Below are 15,512 nucleotides of genomic sequence, written 5' to 3' on the forward strand. Positions count from 1 at the left end.
GTGACGGGTCGCAACGCTGCCTAGTAAATCGTTCGCGGCTTCGCGAGACGCAGATGGGATAATTGGCAGCGCCGTTGCGCGATTTTCACTTTTTCGCTCACGGTGTTCGGCGGGTTTCCGTCGGTCGGCGGTCTTGCACAACAGCACAGCGCAGCGACCAAGCGAGTCGCACGTAGCGGACAAAAATGAATCACGCGAAGACACCGCGTCCGTCCGGGGCAGTTTCTTTTATTTTTTGCTCTTGCCCGATTACCGACGACGATCGCAATCCCGTGAAGGTCAATCATAATAGTGCCACGTGACGCGAGTGGAGTCCACAATTATAAACCTACCCCTTTAAGCGCACAACAAGCACGCTAATTTACGCGACGAGACCTACGAAAAGTTCCCGACTCTGTTCTCTGCTGTTTATCCTTGAGTGTTTCTAGGACCTCAGAGGACAAGTTCGATAACGATCGAGGGGTAAAGAAGCATTGCGCGATGCCTCGTCGGATAAGCTACCGGATCGACGCGATTTGAGCGCTGACGAGCGCACCACTTATTAGTTTTCCTCTTTCTAACTTGGCGGACGCACGCAAGCAACTTACCTTCGTCGACGTACGATACACCTCCGGCACCCGCTAGACTCTTCCGGCGTTGTTTTAGCGTGACAGCGAGCGAATACAAAGCTGACGTAACCTGTGAGCAGCCCGATGCCGGCCCCGAGCAGGAACGAATAAACTCAATTGAACTCTTGTGAGAGCGAGTTGCTCCGGCGCGTACAAACACAACCGGCCGAGCAAGACCGTTCTCCACCCCGAAACACGAACCAAACTTCCGCACCCACGCTCGCTGCCGCCCGCCGACGAAGTGAGCGAGGAAAATGAGCGTAGAGAGTGAGGAGAAGCGCGTTGCTTAAAGCCGTTTAAGTACAGCCGTAGTAACGCCTTTTAGAACTTTTTTAATTTGTACTGCTACTAATTAACTGAAGGTCGCGTTTAAAAAAATAAAATAAAACTGGACATTTTACGATTAATTTGCTGTTTAGTTTGATGTATGAGAGTCAGTTTGCAAGTCTTCCTTAAAACATTGCACGTAAGTTTACGCAGAATCATAAAACGCACGCATTACTGTTGTTTAATAGAAATATTTAGTCAGCAATTAGTAATTCAACTATAAATTGTAACGTTACTTGCCACCAAATTAGGCCTAGAAACACTCAGCGTCTGCGCACAATGGGGCAAAGCAAAACCAAAACAAACGCGCGTGTCAAAAATCGTGCGTAGGCGGGCTTGATCGCGCTTTTGTTTCGTGACCCGAGCGCGTGGCATCGTCTGCTACGATGACCATCACGGCGTCGGCACCGGGAAAAACCATAATTCAGGCGAGCACGCTGTCGTCTACGGCAAGGTGAGTTCTGCAGCACTGCATCGTGGTCTTTCCCATCGTCTACGCGGACATTTCAACGAAGGTTGCTTTAGAGATGCCTCCTTTTTTTTTTTCCTTGCGCTGAGGCGAGTTAACCATGGAGCCGATGCTCGCTCGTGCGTGCGCTTCCGTCCCGCTTAAGAAAACAAAACGCGACGCCACTTTTTTCCTCGTGTTCGATTCATGTCTTCGTAGCTGGGTTTTCTGCCTCTTTCTTCCGCCTTGTGTCTTGCTCGCGACCTTTAGACGCTTATCTTGTGGGCCCTGATATACACACATATATTATTGAACGTATATGTGTATTTTTGTTGCGTGCGTCGTACATATATCTTTTGTTTTTTTCTCGAGGCCGCAGTCGCGACGAGCGTCAACTGCGGACCCGCGTTACATGCGCGACCACGAGTCGTACGTTGTCTTGGAGGCGCCGGACTCGCGACTTCGTCGAAGCCTGGCCCGTCAGCAAGTTTGAAGCTTTTCCTGTTCCGACGGAGGTGCGTTTAATGTTACGATATATAGACAACCTGCTGTGTATATAGTCAACCACAGTGCACACGAATATTCAGCGCTCTAAGCGCGATATCAAAACGCGGATAATTCGAAATTCCGGTTAATTCGAACAAACTTTGAAATATTGGTTGGCTTGCCATGTTGCCGTCAGACAGTATCTAACGAATTGAGTGTAATCAATTATACTTTGGCTAGCTTTGTAACTGAAAAAATTATTTTTGCTCAGTAATGTTCACAGCATTTCGGAATTTCGTTTAGAAACCATGGTTATACAAAACCAGTATTTTTTTTTAGTGACAAGAAAAGCCGTAACCAGTGACGGACCTTGTCACAATATTTTGGCCACAGCCATAGCAGAATGTGGGTCATGCTGCCTTGATATGTGCATGCACAGGCAAACACAAGTACTCGTTTCATCTGAACGCTCCACTAGAATCTTAGCCAATGAAATATGTATCAGTGCTGCTCTGTTGTCATGATCACATTGGATACCGACGATGCCAGGAAGTCACCTATGGACGGTTTTTTTCAGCTTTTGTTTTCAGTACTGAGAAGGGCTTCTCCGAGCTGCAGCAAAAACAATGAAATGCTGTGCTTCATAGAAGACACACATGCCAGCATCTGGCTATTAGTAAGCGCAACCTTACGTCTGAGGTGTTCATGCATTATAACACCCCCCTCTCTGCAGAGCGCACATCAAGTTGGTAATAAAGTTCTGTTGCCAGTACCTCACAAGAAAATATATGGCCAACTAAAGTTTTATTTGAACATCTAAATAGCGCGAACTTCAGGGACGAAAGACAGGGAGAATGTGACACACACAAGCACGAGAGATAGTGTAGTAAAACGTAGATTAGTAGTAGTAAAACGCGAGAGATAGTAGAAGCAGCAGAGATGGCCAAGGATGTTAGGCTTGTATAGCGGTGCCTTCCATTGCTCTGTCCAAGGAACTATGTTTTTTGGGCGTATTGCAAGATAGTGGTATGTGATGTATTATTTATTTTGTTCTATGTAACTGGTGGTGTGCCTTTAGCGAGATAAATCTTATCACTTAGGAGTGAATGTGGTACGTGGATGTGAAGCTGCGCAGGCTGGGGTTACCTATATATTCATGTGTTTTCTTCAATAAAATCAGTTGGAAGTTAGCGCTTGTGTGTGTCGCATTCTCTGTCTTCGTCCTGAAGTTCGGCTATTTAGATGTTCAAATGGAGTCCAACTAGCCCAAACATGCACCGTGCTAAAGTTTTAAAAGCATTCCTTGTGAGGTAATTGAATCAAGTGTGAGGGCAGCTGTGGAGGATGCATTCGAAGAGCCAGGCCTCGCGCTTATTGTAATAACTGCATTTGTGAGATTTTAATATTGATGTGGAAGAAAGTAAACCACAAGATCAATTGATATTTTAGCAGTTATCACCTGCATTACGTTATTGAAGTGGACTGTCATCTTTCTTTTTTATTATTTCTTTTCACTAATCGCTATGAGCCATTAGTTAAGCAAGAGAGTACATTTTTTTACGACTTCAACAATAGCCAAAACATGCCTAGCGTGTGTGTGTATTAATGATCTGTGTGTGTATCTATATTCTGGCCCATCTGTTAGAATGTTACAGGGCGAGTAAATGTGATAACCCTAATCTATTGAGATTTGTACTTATTTCAGATTGGGATAGTTCAAGTTGAGTTAGTTGAACAAACTATTTACAGAGCTGTAATTCACTCCATAAAGAAAGCAAGAGGGAGGTGAAAGAAAATGCAGTGAGCACTGTAAATGACACGCCCCCAGCAGGATACCTTATAAGTGCCCGTGGCCAGGAAGAAGAGTGTGGCAATTGACTAGAGTTAGGAAGAGAGGAAAGTACACTGAAAAATCTATAATTAGCGGGACTAAAAGGTGTAAGTCTTGTTTAGTACAAGCCGATCTCACAATCATGTACAACAGCGGTACGTACTGTGCCACGTGGTAAAGATATCCGATTATTTTACAGGCTGCACAACCACTGTCATCTCGTTCGGAGCCCTTGTGCCAACATTTGCAGTGCCTCGAAGCCGACGCAAAATCCTCCAAGCCTGGAGACCAGGCAAAGCTGGCCTTCCTCTTTTTGTTCACGGGCATCACACTACGGCCAACGATGGGTGGGTACAAATGCATTGCAGTCGAAGTTGTGGTTTGTGTCCATGTATGCCTCTGAAATTAAAGTAGCCTGCACGCTGCTGTATTGAGAGGAGAAAAAGAAAATTCAACAAGAGAAACGTTGGGGAAGTCAACCAGAGGAGCGAGGGATGTAGTGTATAACTTCAGCAAAACAAAAGGCAGGAACGTTTGCCTTGAAGTGCGAGATAGTCGAACAAGGTGTAGCTATGGCCAGCGTTTGACGAAGGAGTTGTCTTGGTCGTGGCTACAGTTGCAGGCTTTCCTTATGGGTGCTCATGTGTGCATAGTTCTCGGCTCTCTCTCCCCCCCACCCCCCCCCCCTCACACACACAACACTAGATGGTGAGCAAAAGAATAAGCGGAGCGTACAGTAGGGTGAGACAAGTCAAACGTGTTCAAAGGAAGAAAAAGTGAATGCCTGAAAGGAAAAGCCGTGACTGAGAGAGAAGACGTAGGGGCACTACTTTCAGACTTCCAGGAAGTATGGTAACATAAATGAAAAAAAAAAACTGCGTGTGTCCGCAGCCACCCTCAAACTGATGGGCCTGTTGTTTTTTTTCTGGGAAACGGAAAAGATAACTTTTGGAGATTTGAAAAAAATGAGCAGTAAAAAGAGGAAAAAAAATTGACAAAAATCAAGGACAAGTAACCGCACTTTTTTTTCACTCTCTGTCACGACTGAACTCCCAACCACATTTTACGTGCTGCTTTCCGTGTCTCTTCTTTCAACATTCCCACTGCTGCTGCTGTCGCTGCTGTATTGCCAAATAGCATCACGCGCACGACAGCATTCCCATATATACTACGTCTAGAGCTGTGCTGGCCTTGTCCCTGGTGTCACTGCCAAGGCTAATCTTGTACATATGCGCAAGTGTCCAAGAAAGTTTATGGGTCGTCTTACAATGGGCACACAGCTGCCATGATAGCCTAATCAGTAAATTGCTGCAATAGGCATAATAAAAATAATCCGCGTTCAAGCTCCTACTTACAGCGACTTGCCATATCGTTCACTTTCACTTCCCCCCTTTTTTTCTTATTATTTCTACATTTCATTTAATCAGTATAATTATCTCCCTATGCTCTTCCTGGCTTTATGCTCTCTCTCATCTCTGTATTATGAGAACAACAAAAACAGAGCAACAACGACAACTACAACGAAAGAAAAATGAGCTCCTGGGATCCTTTAACATTCTTCCTGCTTATTGTCACTGAGCTGTCACTTGGCTATTAAAAATATCTCTCTCACTGAGGTTCATCAACAATGATGGCATTGGTAAAAGACAAGAAAATGTGCAAGAACAAGCGCATGTGTCTAAACAGGTGCATGATTGTGAGGTGCAAACAGTTTGTATGATTGCACACTGGAGCAGTTAGCACAAAAACAGACGCAAGCGAGAAACAGACACGAGACGAGCGCTAACGAGATAACGCTCGTCTCGTGTCTCTGGTTTCCCGCTTGTGTCTGTTTTTTGCGCTAACTGCTCCAGTATGTAATAGGGTTTGATCCCAACATGCTTTTTGTATGCAGGGTTTTTCATTTAAACTCGTGCTAAGACTTAAAAAAAAAATCAGCACATGTATTGCAAGAATGGATTAAACCTACTATTATTGTTGACAGTCCCCTTCAGCAACTTGGCGTATTATTTTACCAAGAGCTAAGGTAAGCAATTAACAGTGATTAATTAACAAAACTTTAAATTATTCGCTTAAATGCAAAATTCGCAACGGAGAAGTTGTAGACTCTTGAAAACTAGCCAAACCAACTTTTATGTTGCGATAGGAGCTGCGGTTTTTAATTTTCCTGGGATGCAAAGAAAGCGTGCACAGTTTTGTGAAGTACCTCATGACTATAGGTACATGCATGTATCAGCATCAGTGCCGTAAACAATATTTGATCAATCTGTGATGGAGAATTTTCGACGCAAAGTTCAGTCTGAATTAAAGTACGAATTGCCCAAACATGAAAATTGATATCCAGTGGTCGCGCTCATAATTTTTTTATACATGTTGCCGTTCATTGCCAGAACCTTCTCGTCCTTTATGCTATAACACCAAAATCCTGACAGAGCTTCAAAAATTGCCCTGAATTATTTGTCGTGTATCTCGCGGCTATTTTGCTTCATTGCTTCAACAAATACAATCTTTTGTAACTAGAAGTCTGGATCGTTGTATCTGGTATTTTTCTGTTGTGCAAGGCCTACACGTGCATTCGGTTTGTGTGTAGCAAAAATCATTCATTCATAGCAGATTAGATGCCACACTACATAATGTTGTTTGCATGTAACTGCCTAGTCACATGATATCTTCCCAAATCTCACACACTTTCTCTGCATCCTAAAAAAATTTAAATCACAGCTGCTATCATCACGGCAAGAGCTACGTATATTTGGATGTTTATCACACCATACAACTTCTTCATTGAAAACTTCTATCTTGCTGAAACTATTAAAAGTTGGTTAATATTTATCTCATTGTAAAAGATACGCCAAGTTGCTCAGTAGGACGGTGAGCATGCAAAGTTGGTTAAGTTTTAAAGCCTAGCATGAGTTAGCTGAAACACTCTGGAATTTTGCACTGCTGAAAAGCACAATACAAACTTTTGTTGCTGCTTGACTATGCAGTTGCTGTTGTTAACAGTATAAACCTTTTGCAAAACCTCTGCAATACAACTTTGCTTTACTGAAAGGCAGCTGTCACATGTGCTAACGCTATAAATTTATGACTGCAGCGAGGGAGGGAGGCAGCTGCGCAGCTGCTAGTAAAAGATGAAACGAGGAATGCCTCCACGTCTAGTTACTGCATCATGGTCTGTGGAACACGTGGAAACTGTCTCATTCGTTGAGATGGCCTTGCTGCTCTATGGCCAAGTTACCAAACGAAGTAATTACAGGAAGAATTAATGGGTGCCACCACATGGTATTCACTTGGCCCAATTTGTTAAGGAAATCATAAATATCTATAAAAGAACAAAATACCATCTTGACTTCATGAGTACACAAGCTTCTTTTGATGCATTGTTGCACAGTTGTCATGTACCCACTCGGCAGCAAAAAAATAACAAAAAATGTGAAAACGCCAAATTGTGCATGATACACCTACAAAACTTGATGGATAAAAGAGAGGAGTTGTGGGGTGACATATAGGTTCTTATTTTGAGTGCTTGTACAAGATTTAAGTTATCTATACTAAAACACTGTTTTTGGTATGGTGTATATCTTGTACAACCTATATATAGTTCCAGCCTTGAAGAAGACAAGTCCACTTGTCGAAACGTCGGCTCGAGCACTCACCCCCTGTTTACGGATTTTTTCATCTATATAATCATGTATACCTTGTATAACCTCACGTATATTTTGCATATCTTGTATAACCTTAAAATATCATCAGCGACCTAAATTGAGCCGAATAATTGCTCGAATGACGCAGGCACTTTGGCCCGGTCAAGTTCACCATCAATTCGAGGCTGCCACTGGGAGCGGGTCTCGGATCGTCGGCGTCCTACAGCACGGCCCTGGCGACGGCGCTGCTGGCGAAATACGGAGCCGTGCAGCGCGCCCTGTCCAGCAAGGACCGCGAGCTCATCTGCTCATGGGCCTTTCAGGCAGAATGCATTCTGCATGGTCAACCCTCGGGCATCGACAACACCATCTGCACCTACGGTACTCATCAATCAACTTAGTATATGCTCACCATCGTGCAATACTGACAGGAATAAATTTATGTGTACCCTTTAGGAAGCATATAAATTGGGGGTTATTACACGTATGTCTCAGATGCTATGTCACAGTTTCTTGATGGATCTATATAATGTGTATGCCAACCGCATTGACATGTTTGTAGTTGTTTTTTTTATTGTCATCACTCATGCTGCTCTTTCTCCCTTTTCAGTTTGGATATCTTGTTTTGTCCCTATAGTACAATATCTTCAACACCTTTATGGTGCTGCAGATATTGCAAATAATTTTAGGAAAGGTGAGGACAGGCAAGAATAATTAGGAAAAGGATTACATTTAAGGTAGACAATTTGAATTTAGTGTCTTAATTAAAGAGCATATCCTTATCAGGACCACAGTGGCCCATTTTAATAGAACAATGGTTTCAGACTGAGCCTGCCATTTGAACCGTCCTACAGTACTAGTGAAACGGGCAGTTATGATGACTGGTTCGCTATATAAAATAAATGAGTGTAAAAAAATGTAGTCAATACAGGGAACAGCATGAGCACTCATTATCAACTGACATCAGTTAGCTTGTTTATTTATAGCCTGTGGTGAAGTTTGTTTCTGTGTGTGTGCAGACAACAAACATCAGTTGTTAGGTCATTCTTTGCACTCTAATTTATTTCACATGGACATTAATCAAAGCTTCGATAATTCTTTATTTGCCTTCCATGCTGCTGAATTTTGTGGTTACTCTATTCAAGTCAACAAATGCTCTTGTGAGTGAGTTTGTGATAATTTGATTTCACTGTACTTTTATTTATATACTTTTGATTTTTTGTGCCTTACCTCAAGAGATGAAAGACTGGTTGCGGCCGCATCTATAAAAATTGAAAAAAAGGTCATATGTAGTGTCTGGTATACCTAACCTGGAAGATTTGAAACAAAACGGCAAAGATTAGTTTTGAACAGCTGTATAGTTTTAGCATGTAATGGCTTTTCCTGAAAGTATATGGAAATAACTTTTTCTTTTTCAGGAGGTGCTGTTCTATTTAAGGGCGGGAAAATAAGTGAATCTCTTGAGAGGTGAGTTAAATTCGTGAGAGGCGAGTATGGTCTGTCATGGAAGATTTGCATAAAGTTAGTGTTTCTCACAAAGAAAGCACCACAGTTAAAGAAAAATTTGTCCCAGTCTTGAGATTAAACCCGAGACCAACCCCTATCTGAGGCATTCACTCTACCGTCTGAACTCTGAACATTCCCCCAACCTCGAGGGCTTCCACAGATCTGATTGCTGCATTTAGTGCCCCTGTGGTCCGAGTTGTCGAAACACTAAACCTCACTCGGTGATCGAGTAAACTCTGCTTAGGCGAGATGTTACAATGATCTGCATTGGTCCTAGGTTCGATACCTGAATCGGGACAAATTTTCTTCTACTGCAAAGCTTTGTTTCTGTATTACCTGTGTTTACTTTGTAAATTCATGCTATAGATAGGATGTTGTCAAACAGTGGAATTAGTTCATACTGTTTGCTCTCCACCAATAAGGAAGCAGTAGGTAACGGCGTTAAATTTCTTAAACTTCGTATTGCTTTCGTAAGAAGATGGCTTTTGCAAAGTGCTTTTGTTGTATGGCTCAAAAAGGATGAATGGGCACTCACCTGCATGAGCGAAAGTGGCTGGGAGGTCATGTCAGAAATCTAATATGTAAAGAAGGTGTGTAACTCTTGTGACAAAAGTGTGAATATGTTACTCTTGTATTACGCCCACACCATTCTCCATATTGCCACGTGTATGATGTAAAAACATTATAGAGTTTTCTCTAATGTTTGGGCCAGTTTAGTGAAACTTCTCACCGCCTCATCTTGATCGAAAAAGAGGAAGTTGTGCCCACCAACAGGGCCAAAGTGCATCAAATCAACAATGAATCGTGTAGTACTGTTAATTAAATACTATTAATTTTGTTTAATTTTACAACCTAGACTCTTCAATGATGGATTCATTATATTAAAAACGCAGTGCATTAACAGAGTGCAAATTCACATTTGCCACAGGTCCCACGTCTCGTAAACTTTTGTTGCTGGCTGCACATACGGGGAACAAAAAAAAATTGCATGCATGTGTGTGTATATTCGCTGCATAATCACTAAAGCACAAGCACTGAAATTAATGTGTACAGAATTAAATTAAAGCAGGTGAGAATGGCAATGTTGCAATAACAAAATAAAAGGCTATTTCAATGAGTCGCCGCTCAGAAAAAATGGACAGAATGAAAGTTACGTGTAGCTCAGATGAAAAGAAAAAGCATTAGGACCAAGTAATAACATTTTAATCACCAAGAGAGTCTGTAGATACACTCTCTCGGTAACTTAGTTACTTCTGATATTGAGACAGCGCTAACTGCTCAGCACATCACTTTTCTCATCACAACACCAGGATACTCTCTTTGTTCTTTTCCTTCAGCATTCCCAGCTACAAGGTGTTGCTGGTCAACACCCGAGTTCCCAGGAACACCAAGGCTCTGGTGGCAGGTGTCAAGAAGAGGCACGATCAGGTAGCGTGTTGTCAACATGCATCACCCACTCTTGTCGGATGCCTACTCTCAAAAACAAATCGTCTTGTGTGATCACTTTTACGATATATTTGTGGCAGCTTGTTTGATGTTATTTTTATGGTATATGACGCTATCCAATGATAAGCGTAGTTCATCGAAGGATTGCTAGTCGAATTAAACGCCATGCGTTTGCTCGTATATTGCACATCTGTGTCTTTACAGATGTTTACGAGGTATATAACATTTCCACCCGCATGGATCTGCCTTTTTTGTGAAACCAGCTTTTGTGAACAAGCGTGATTAATCTTAATTTAATCATATTATTCAACGAAATATGAGGTAGTCCCACAACCAGTGACATTATCAAAACAGTCGGCATTCTTTTCGTCGCAGTCAAATCCAACAAAGTTCTGATCAGGTTAATTGAACTGAATGCCTTCCTGTTCAGTTTCCAGATGTTATAAAGCCGGTCCTGGAATCCATTGAAGCAATATCCGAAACCTTTTGGAAGCTCCTGAAGATGGCACCCGAGGTGGCAGAGAACATGTTCTCCAAATCCTTGGTAAGCTCTTACCAAAACATTTCAATTACTGCTAATTATAGTTGATCTTTAGATACCCTGATTTTAGGCAAAAAAGAACAAAAGCATGACTGTTACCAAGGTAGTGTAATAAAAGATTCCAGGAGCCCTTCCCCTATCTGGAAAATCGGGGCAAGCTAAGTTTGGTGTGTGCATGCCTGACCTACTACTTTTATTTTTTTGTATCACATTGCGCAATGCTCCCTCCTAACTTTTTCCTCCCTCTGTGCCGCAAATTGGCGAATTAAATTCAATGATAGGATCTTATAATGCTGTCATATTACGCTTATTCAGGCAAAGTGAGAAGACCTATGAGCATCGAGTATGACAACTTAATGGACCAAGTGCGATGTTGACCCCGAGCCAAAAAAGGAAGAAGCAGGTTACTTTCGCACTTGAATAACAATGCTGTCTGGTGGCACCAACACAGAAGCATTCTTGCACCATTCCCACCTTACTGTGCGACTATGCAGACCTAGTCTAGTTAGGGATGTACACTCTTGAACAATATGAAAGGGAACACTGCAATTGCCTTCAAAAGGCCGCAGTGGCTAAAAGAAGTTTCCAAGAACAAAAATCTCCATAACATCAAATGTTCAAGTAGAAAGGCAAGTCAACCTGCACATCACGAGCAGTTGTTGCTAAGCACAAACTTGGTGTTCCCTTTCATATTGCTCACGACTGTACCATTATGGGAAGCTAGATTCCGGGAGACATGTGAAACATGTAGGAAAAACATCGTCACGGATGTGGGTGAGTCAAGCATCCCCGCGTGCTTTGTATTTGAAAGTGCATGAGTGTGCGTGCTACGCAGGAACTGGTGGAGATGAACCAGTCCCTGCTGAACTGCCTTGGAGTTGGTCACCCACGACTGAACAGGATCGCCGAGATTGCCACCCTGCATGGTCTTGCTGCAAAGCTGACGGGGGCGGGCGGCGGTGGCTGCGCCTTGCTCCTGTGTCGTGTTGGCTGTCAAAACAATGTGGGTGCGTAGAAGTTTGCCACCAAAGACCAACAGTCTTGATGGCCATAGAATTGTTTTTTTTTTTTTTAGGACAATTTCATGCAGCCAGTGTAACAAGTTGGTGAAGCTTGCACTAAGTCGTGCAAGGCTTGAAACAGCAAAACTAGACGATTCTGTAGTCTAATCTGGTTGCTACTAGGTTGTCGCTAGGCTTTAGCCAGGTTAGTCGTGACATGGATGTCCAAACTCCAGAACCGAGTGTTTGCACCTGTCATAGATCTATGGGCACGTCGTCGTCAATGTAGGGCTTCCATCGCTTCGGGCTCTTCTCGCAGCCGCCGTTGCCTTTCCCGTTCCCTAGTATGGCAGCTTTGCACTAGTCGTGCGAAGTCTTTCTATCTTTTTATGTCTTTATTCCCATTATTTCTCTCTCTCTTTCTTTCTATAGCTTTCCCTTTCTTAGTGAACCTGTGGTGAGTAGTGACATTTCCTCCTCCTCACGCTCGCTTCCCTTTCCCACCCTTTTGCTACACTATACAAGGCTATGCTATGATCTGCTAGTGTGCCTGGATAGCCGAGTGGTTAGGACACTCGCCTTTGGATTGAGCGTATGCAGGCTCGAATCCCGCCTTGTGAAGGATTTTTTTCAGCAAAATTTTTCTCTTTCTTTATATCTTTCTTTCGGTCTGTTTGTTTCTCTCTTTCTGTCTTTCTCTCTGTACTTGTTCTCCGGGTTATTACAGGCCACACCGTAGTGGCGAGTAGTGGGATCTGCCCAAATTCTGTGGCACATACCTGTTCATGATGACGGTAGTTTTATGACAGGCCACAAACACAAATTACGGCTAGTTTAAACAGCTTTGCTGTTAAAAGCACATGCATCATCATGTTTGTGTCATCTAAGAAGCCAAGCTGTCTTTGGGGCATCTGTCATTGTAGCTCAATTGCAGAGCACTGCAAACGTAATGTGAAACATATGGGCTCCAATCTCACAAAAGGCAAACTGCCCTAGAGTCAACTTCCATTCGTACTTTCCTTACTTCAACATTGGCCAAGCAATGCAGTTTCTTCATAACGATGCCTTCCAAATCACTGCCAGCTAAATCATTGCCAATGGCGGCTTCAGGAGCAGTTTTGGAGGGGGCCGCTGCACGGCTACAAGTATATAATCACATGCACATTCGAAACGGGTGGCGCAAAAACAAGGGACAAAGGAAAGACTACACACCACAGAGCGCCTTTGTCCCTTGTTTTTGCGCCGCCCGTTTCGAACATGCATAACCAATTCCAACTAACGGCGTGATGGAATCTGGCCCCGGTGAAGAACGGGGTGGCATGTGGTTGAGGACATCCGCGACCTCGGTTTCGGTAAAGGGAACGTTCACATCACACGCTGGACAACTCACGGCGCATCCATCTCTGGGAAGTCCCCAAGGATCGCCGTTGTCACCAATACTTGCCCAGGCATCAATTCTTCTGCAACAATCACATTGCCGAGGATTCTTTGTGTCACAACAAACGTGCTCCCGACAACATCCATTTGAGCTAGGGATGTCTATTGAGCTATAACTTACATCAAAAGCAGCCAGGGCATTGCTATTTTGTTAAACCAGAAATGAGTACACCAAGTGCAATTTTGACTTACGGTGAAGTGCCCATCTTTACTGGCAACAAAAAGATTTATTATGCCTTCTTAACTATCTGTTAAGATTTAACGCTAGTGTCTTTTGCAAATGAAATTCTGCGCAGGTTCGAGTGGTGAAGCTGAAATGCTCACAGTGTGCAAGCAGCTTGAAGAGGAAGGCTTCCTCTACTGGGAGGTGGACTTGGGTTGCCCCGGTGTCACGCTAGACTGACCTCGTGAGCCAAAAGGAGCTAATTTCAGGCCAGAGCACACTTTACAGTGCAGCATCGATCAAAGGCCAATGTGCTTTCAAAGCTTTATTTAGTAACGCAACACATGTCTACACTCCTGTCCCGAATGCTTGTGTACACAGTACAATGCACGGCGCTGCGCATACATTGGTACGGCATACTGTATGTATGCTCTCTGTGTAGCTTAGGTTTTCCTCGGAAGGACCTGCATAATCCTGGGAGCCATTACATGAGGGAACCTTGCGTATGGGACCAAAAATATCATAGCGCAGTGGCTTCCATATCCATCTTGAAACAGGACAGCCCTGAGGACGTGGATGTATAGAAGGCACAAAAAAAAAAAAAAAAAAGACAAGGCATAGCCTTTTTTGTTGCCCCCACATCTGTCCCTTCAGCACTGACATGATTCATGATGAGCTTGTTCATGCTTCCATGTTAATCCCCATGTCCAAAACACTAATCTAACTAGCCACGCATGATGTGGCTTCGCTGCCGCTTCACGACAAAGAAAAAGTCACGGTGAGCGCAGCAGATGGACACCTGTCTTAGTGCTAAGCCAACTAATGCGTAAAACGTAATTTTGTTGACGGAACTGCGGGCAGTTCGAAATACTCATCTCTCAGCCTACACAGTCATTTTGATTTTACTGTCTGAATCACAGCGCACATGATACCAACCATGCTTAACTGAACACAAAAAAAAGCTATACTCGCACTGTACTTCTGCAGATGTGACATTGCAGTGCTAACACATTGCAGGAAAAAGTAGTTTGACAAAAGCAGCTATGCACTGATCCATGCACATTTTAAGGTGGACAATTTTGACGGATGTCATTGGCGACACCAGTTTGAGACAAAGGAAGTTCCACGTATCTTTCAAATGCGCCTTTGAACTTGGCCACCATGCCTATGCTAGTTCATGTGACATATGCATGGATGGATGGACGTATGACGTACGCATTTTGCTTGTGCAGACTACAGTACCAACACCTTGTAACCTAACCCTTATACTGTGCATTTATTTAAAGCATTTACACACTAAATAAATAAAGTTCACTTCATCCGAGCACTCGTCTTTTGTTGTGCACTTTTGATGGTTAGCGTCAACACCGACCAGAGCACTGATTCACGTGACGACACAAGGGTTGTGAGAAATCCCAGTGGAATGGCTGCGGAATAACTTCGACCACGCGATGCTTTTTAACATTCAAGAAAAGTTCAGAGTGGAAGAATTTTTGCATTCTGCCGCTTTCTTTTTTTTTTCAAAATGCTTTGTATGCTCCCAGTAATCGAACCCAAGACCTTGTGCACGTGACAGGAGGAGAATGTTAGACATTGTGGCACTTGGGTGACATACCACAAGTGCACCTTATAAGACCCGCACACTCAACTTCAGTGACCAGTGAAATTGAAAGCCACTGAATTCCACAAACCTCATTGAACCCCTTCCTCAAGTCTCTACGTTGGTGGTTGGCTTGTTTGTGGGGTTTACCATCCCAAGGCCGCTCAATCTATGAGAGACGCCATAGTGGAGGGCTCCGGATAATGTCAGCCACCTATAGGGTTCTTTAAAGTGCACCGACATTCCACGGTAAATGGGCCTCAAGCATTTTGCCTCCATCAAAACGCGACCACTGTGGCCGGGATTGAACCCTCATTATTCGGGTCAGCAGCTGAGCACCATAACCACTGGGCCACCGCTGTTGTTGCCTCTCTCTCCAGGCTGAGTTTCACTGAGAGTGAACGAATGACAGTCTTTTAGTAACTGTGGCTTAGTAATAGCGGTGGCTTAGTAACGGTGATTTAGTAATATTCC

At 43.4% G+C, this 15,512-nt stretch overlaps 1 protein-coding gene across 1 annotated transcript; it reads left to right on the plus strand.

Moving 5' to 3' along the window:
- Nucleotides 1–1,321: 1,321 nt before the first annotated feature.
- On the plus strand, nucleotides 1,322–14,393 carry LOC119377657 (mevalonate kinase-like). Its single transcript, XM_049411621.1, has 7 exons — nucleotides 1,322–1,389; nucleotides 7,493–7,725; nucleotides 8,763–8,811; nucleotides 10,188–10,278; nucleotides 10,727–10,840; nucleotides 11,673–11,844; nucleotides 13,572–14,393. Exons 1-7 carry the CDS (start codon nucleotides 1,322–1,324, stop codon nucleotides 13,676–13,678), a joined length of 834 nt encoding a protein of 277 aa, XP_049267578.1. The 3' UTR covers nucleotides 13,679–14,393.
- Nucleotides 14,394–15,512: the final 1,119 nt, after the last annotated feature.

This window comes from Rhipicephalus sanguineus, unplaced genomic scaffold (assembly GCF_013339695.2).
Source record: "Rhipicephalus sanguineus isolate Rsan-2018 unplaced genomic scaffold, BIME_Rsan_1.4 Seq533, whole genome shotgun sequence".
In the NCBI taxonomy this organism is placed as follows: Eukaryota; Metazoa; Arthropoda; class Arachnida; order Ixodida; family Ixodidae; genus Rhipicephalus; species Rhipicephalus sanguineus.

Excerpts from the sequence above, each read along its gene's own strand:
- LOC119377657 (XM_049411621.1), top strand. The coding sequence starts at position 1,322 with ATGACCATCACGGCGTCGGCACCGGGAAAAACCATAATTCAGGCGAGC. Across the intron at positions 10,279-10,726 it reads TCAAGAAGAGGCACGATCAG|TTTCCAGATGTTATAAAGCC; the intron begins GTAGCGTGTTGT and ends CTTCCTGTTCAG. Across the intron at positions 11,845-13,571 it reads TGGCTGTCAAAACAATGTGG|GTTCGAGTGGTGAAGCTGAA; the intron begins GTGCGTAGAAGT and ends AATTCTGCGCAG.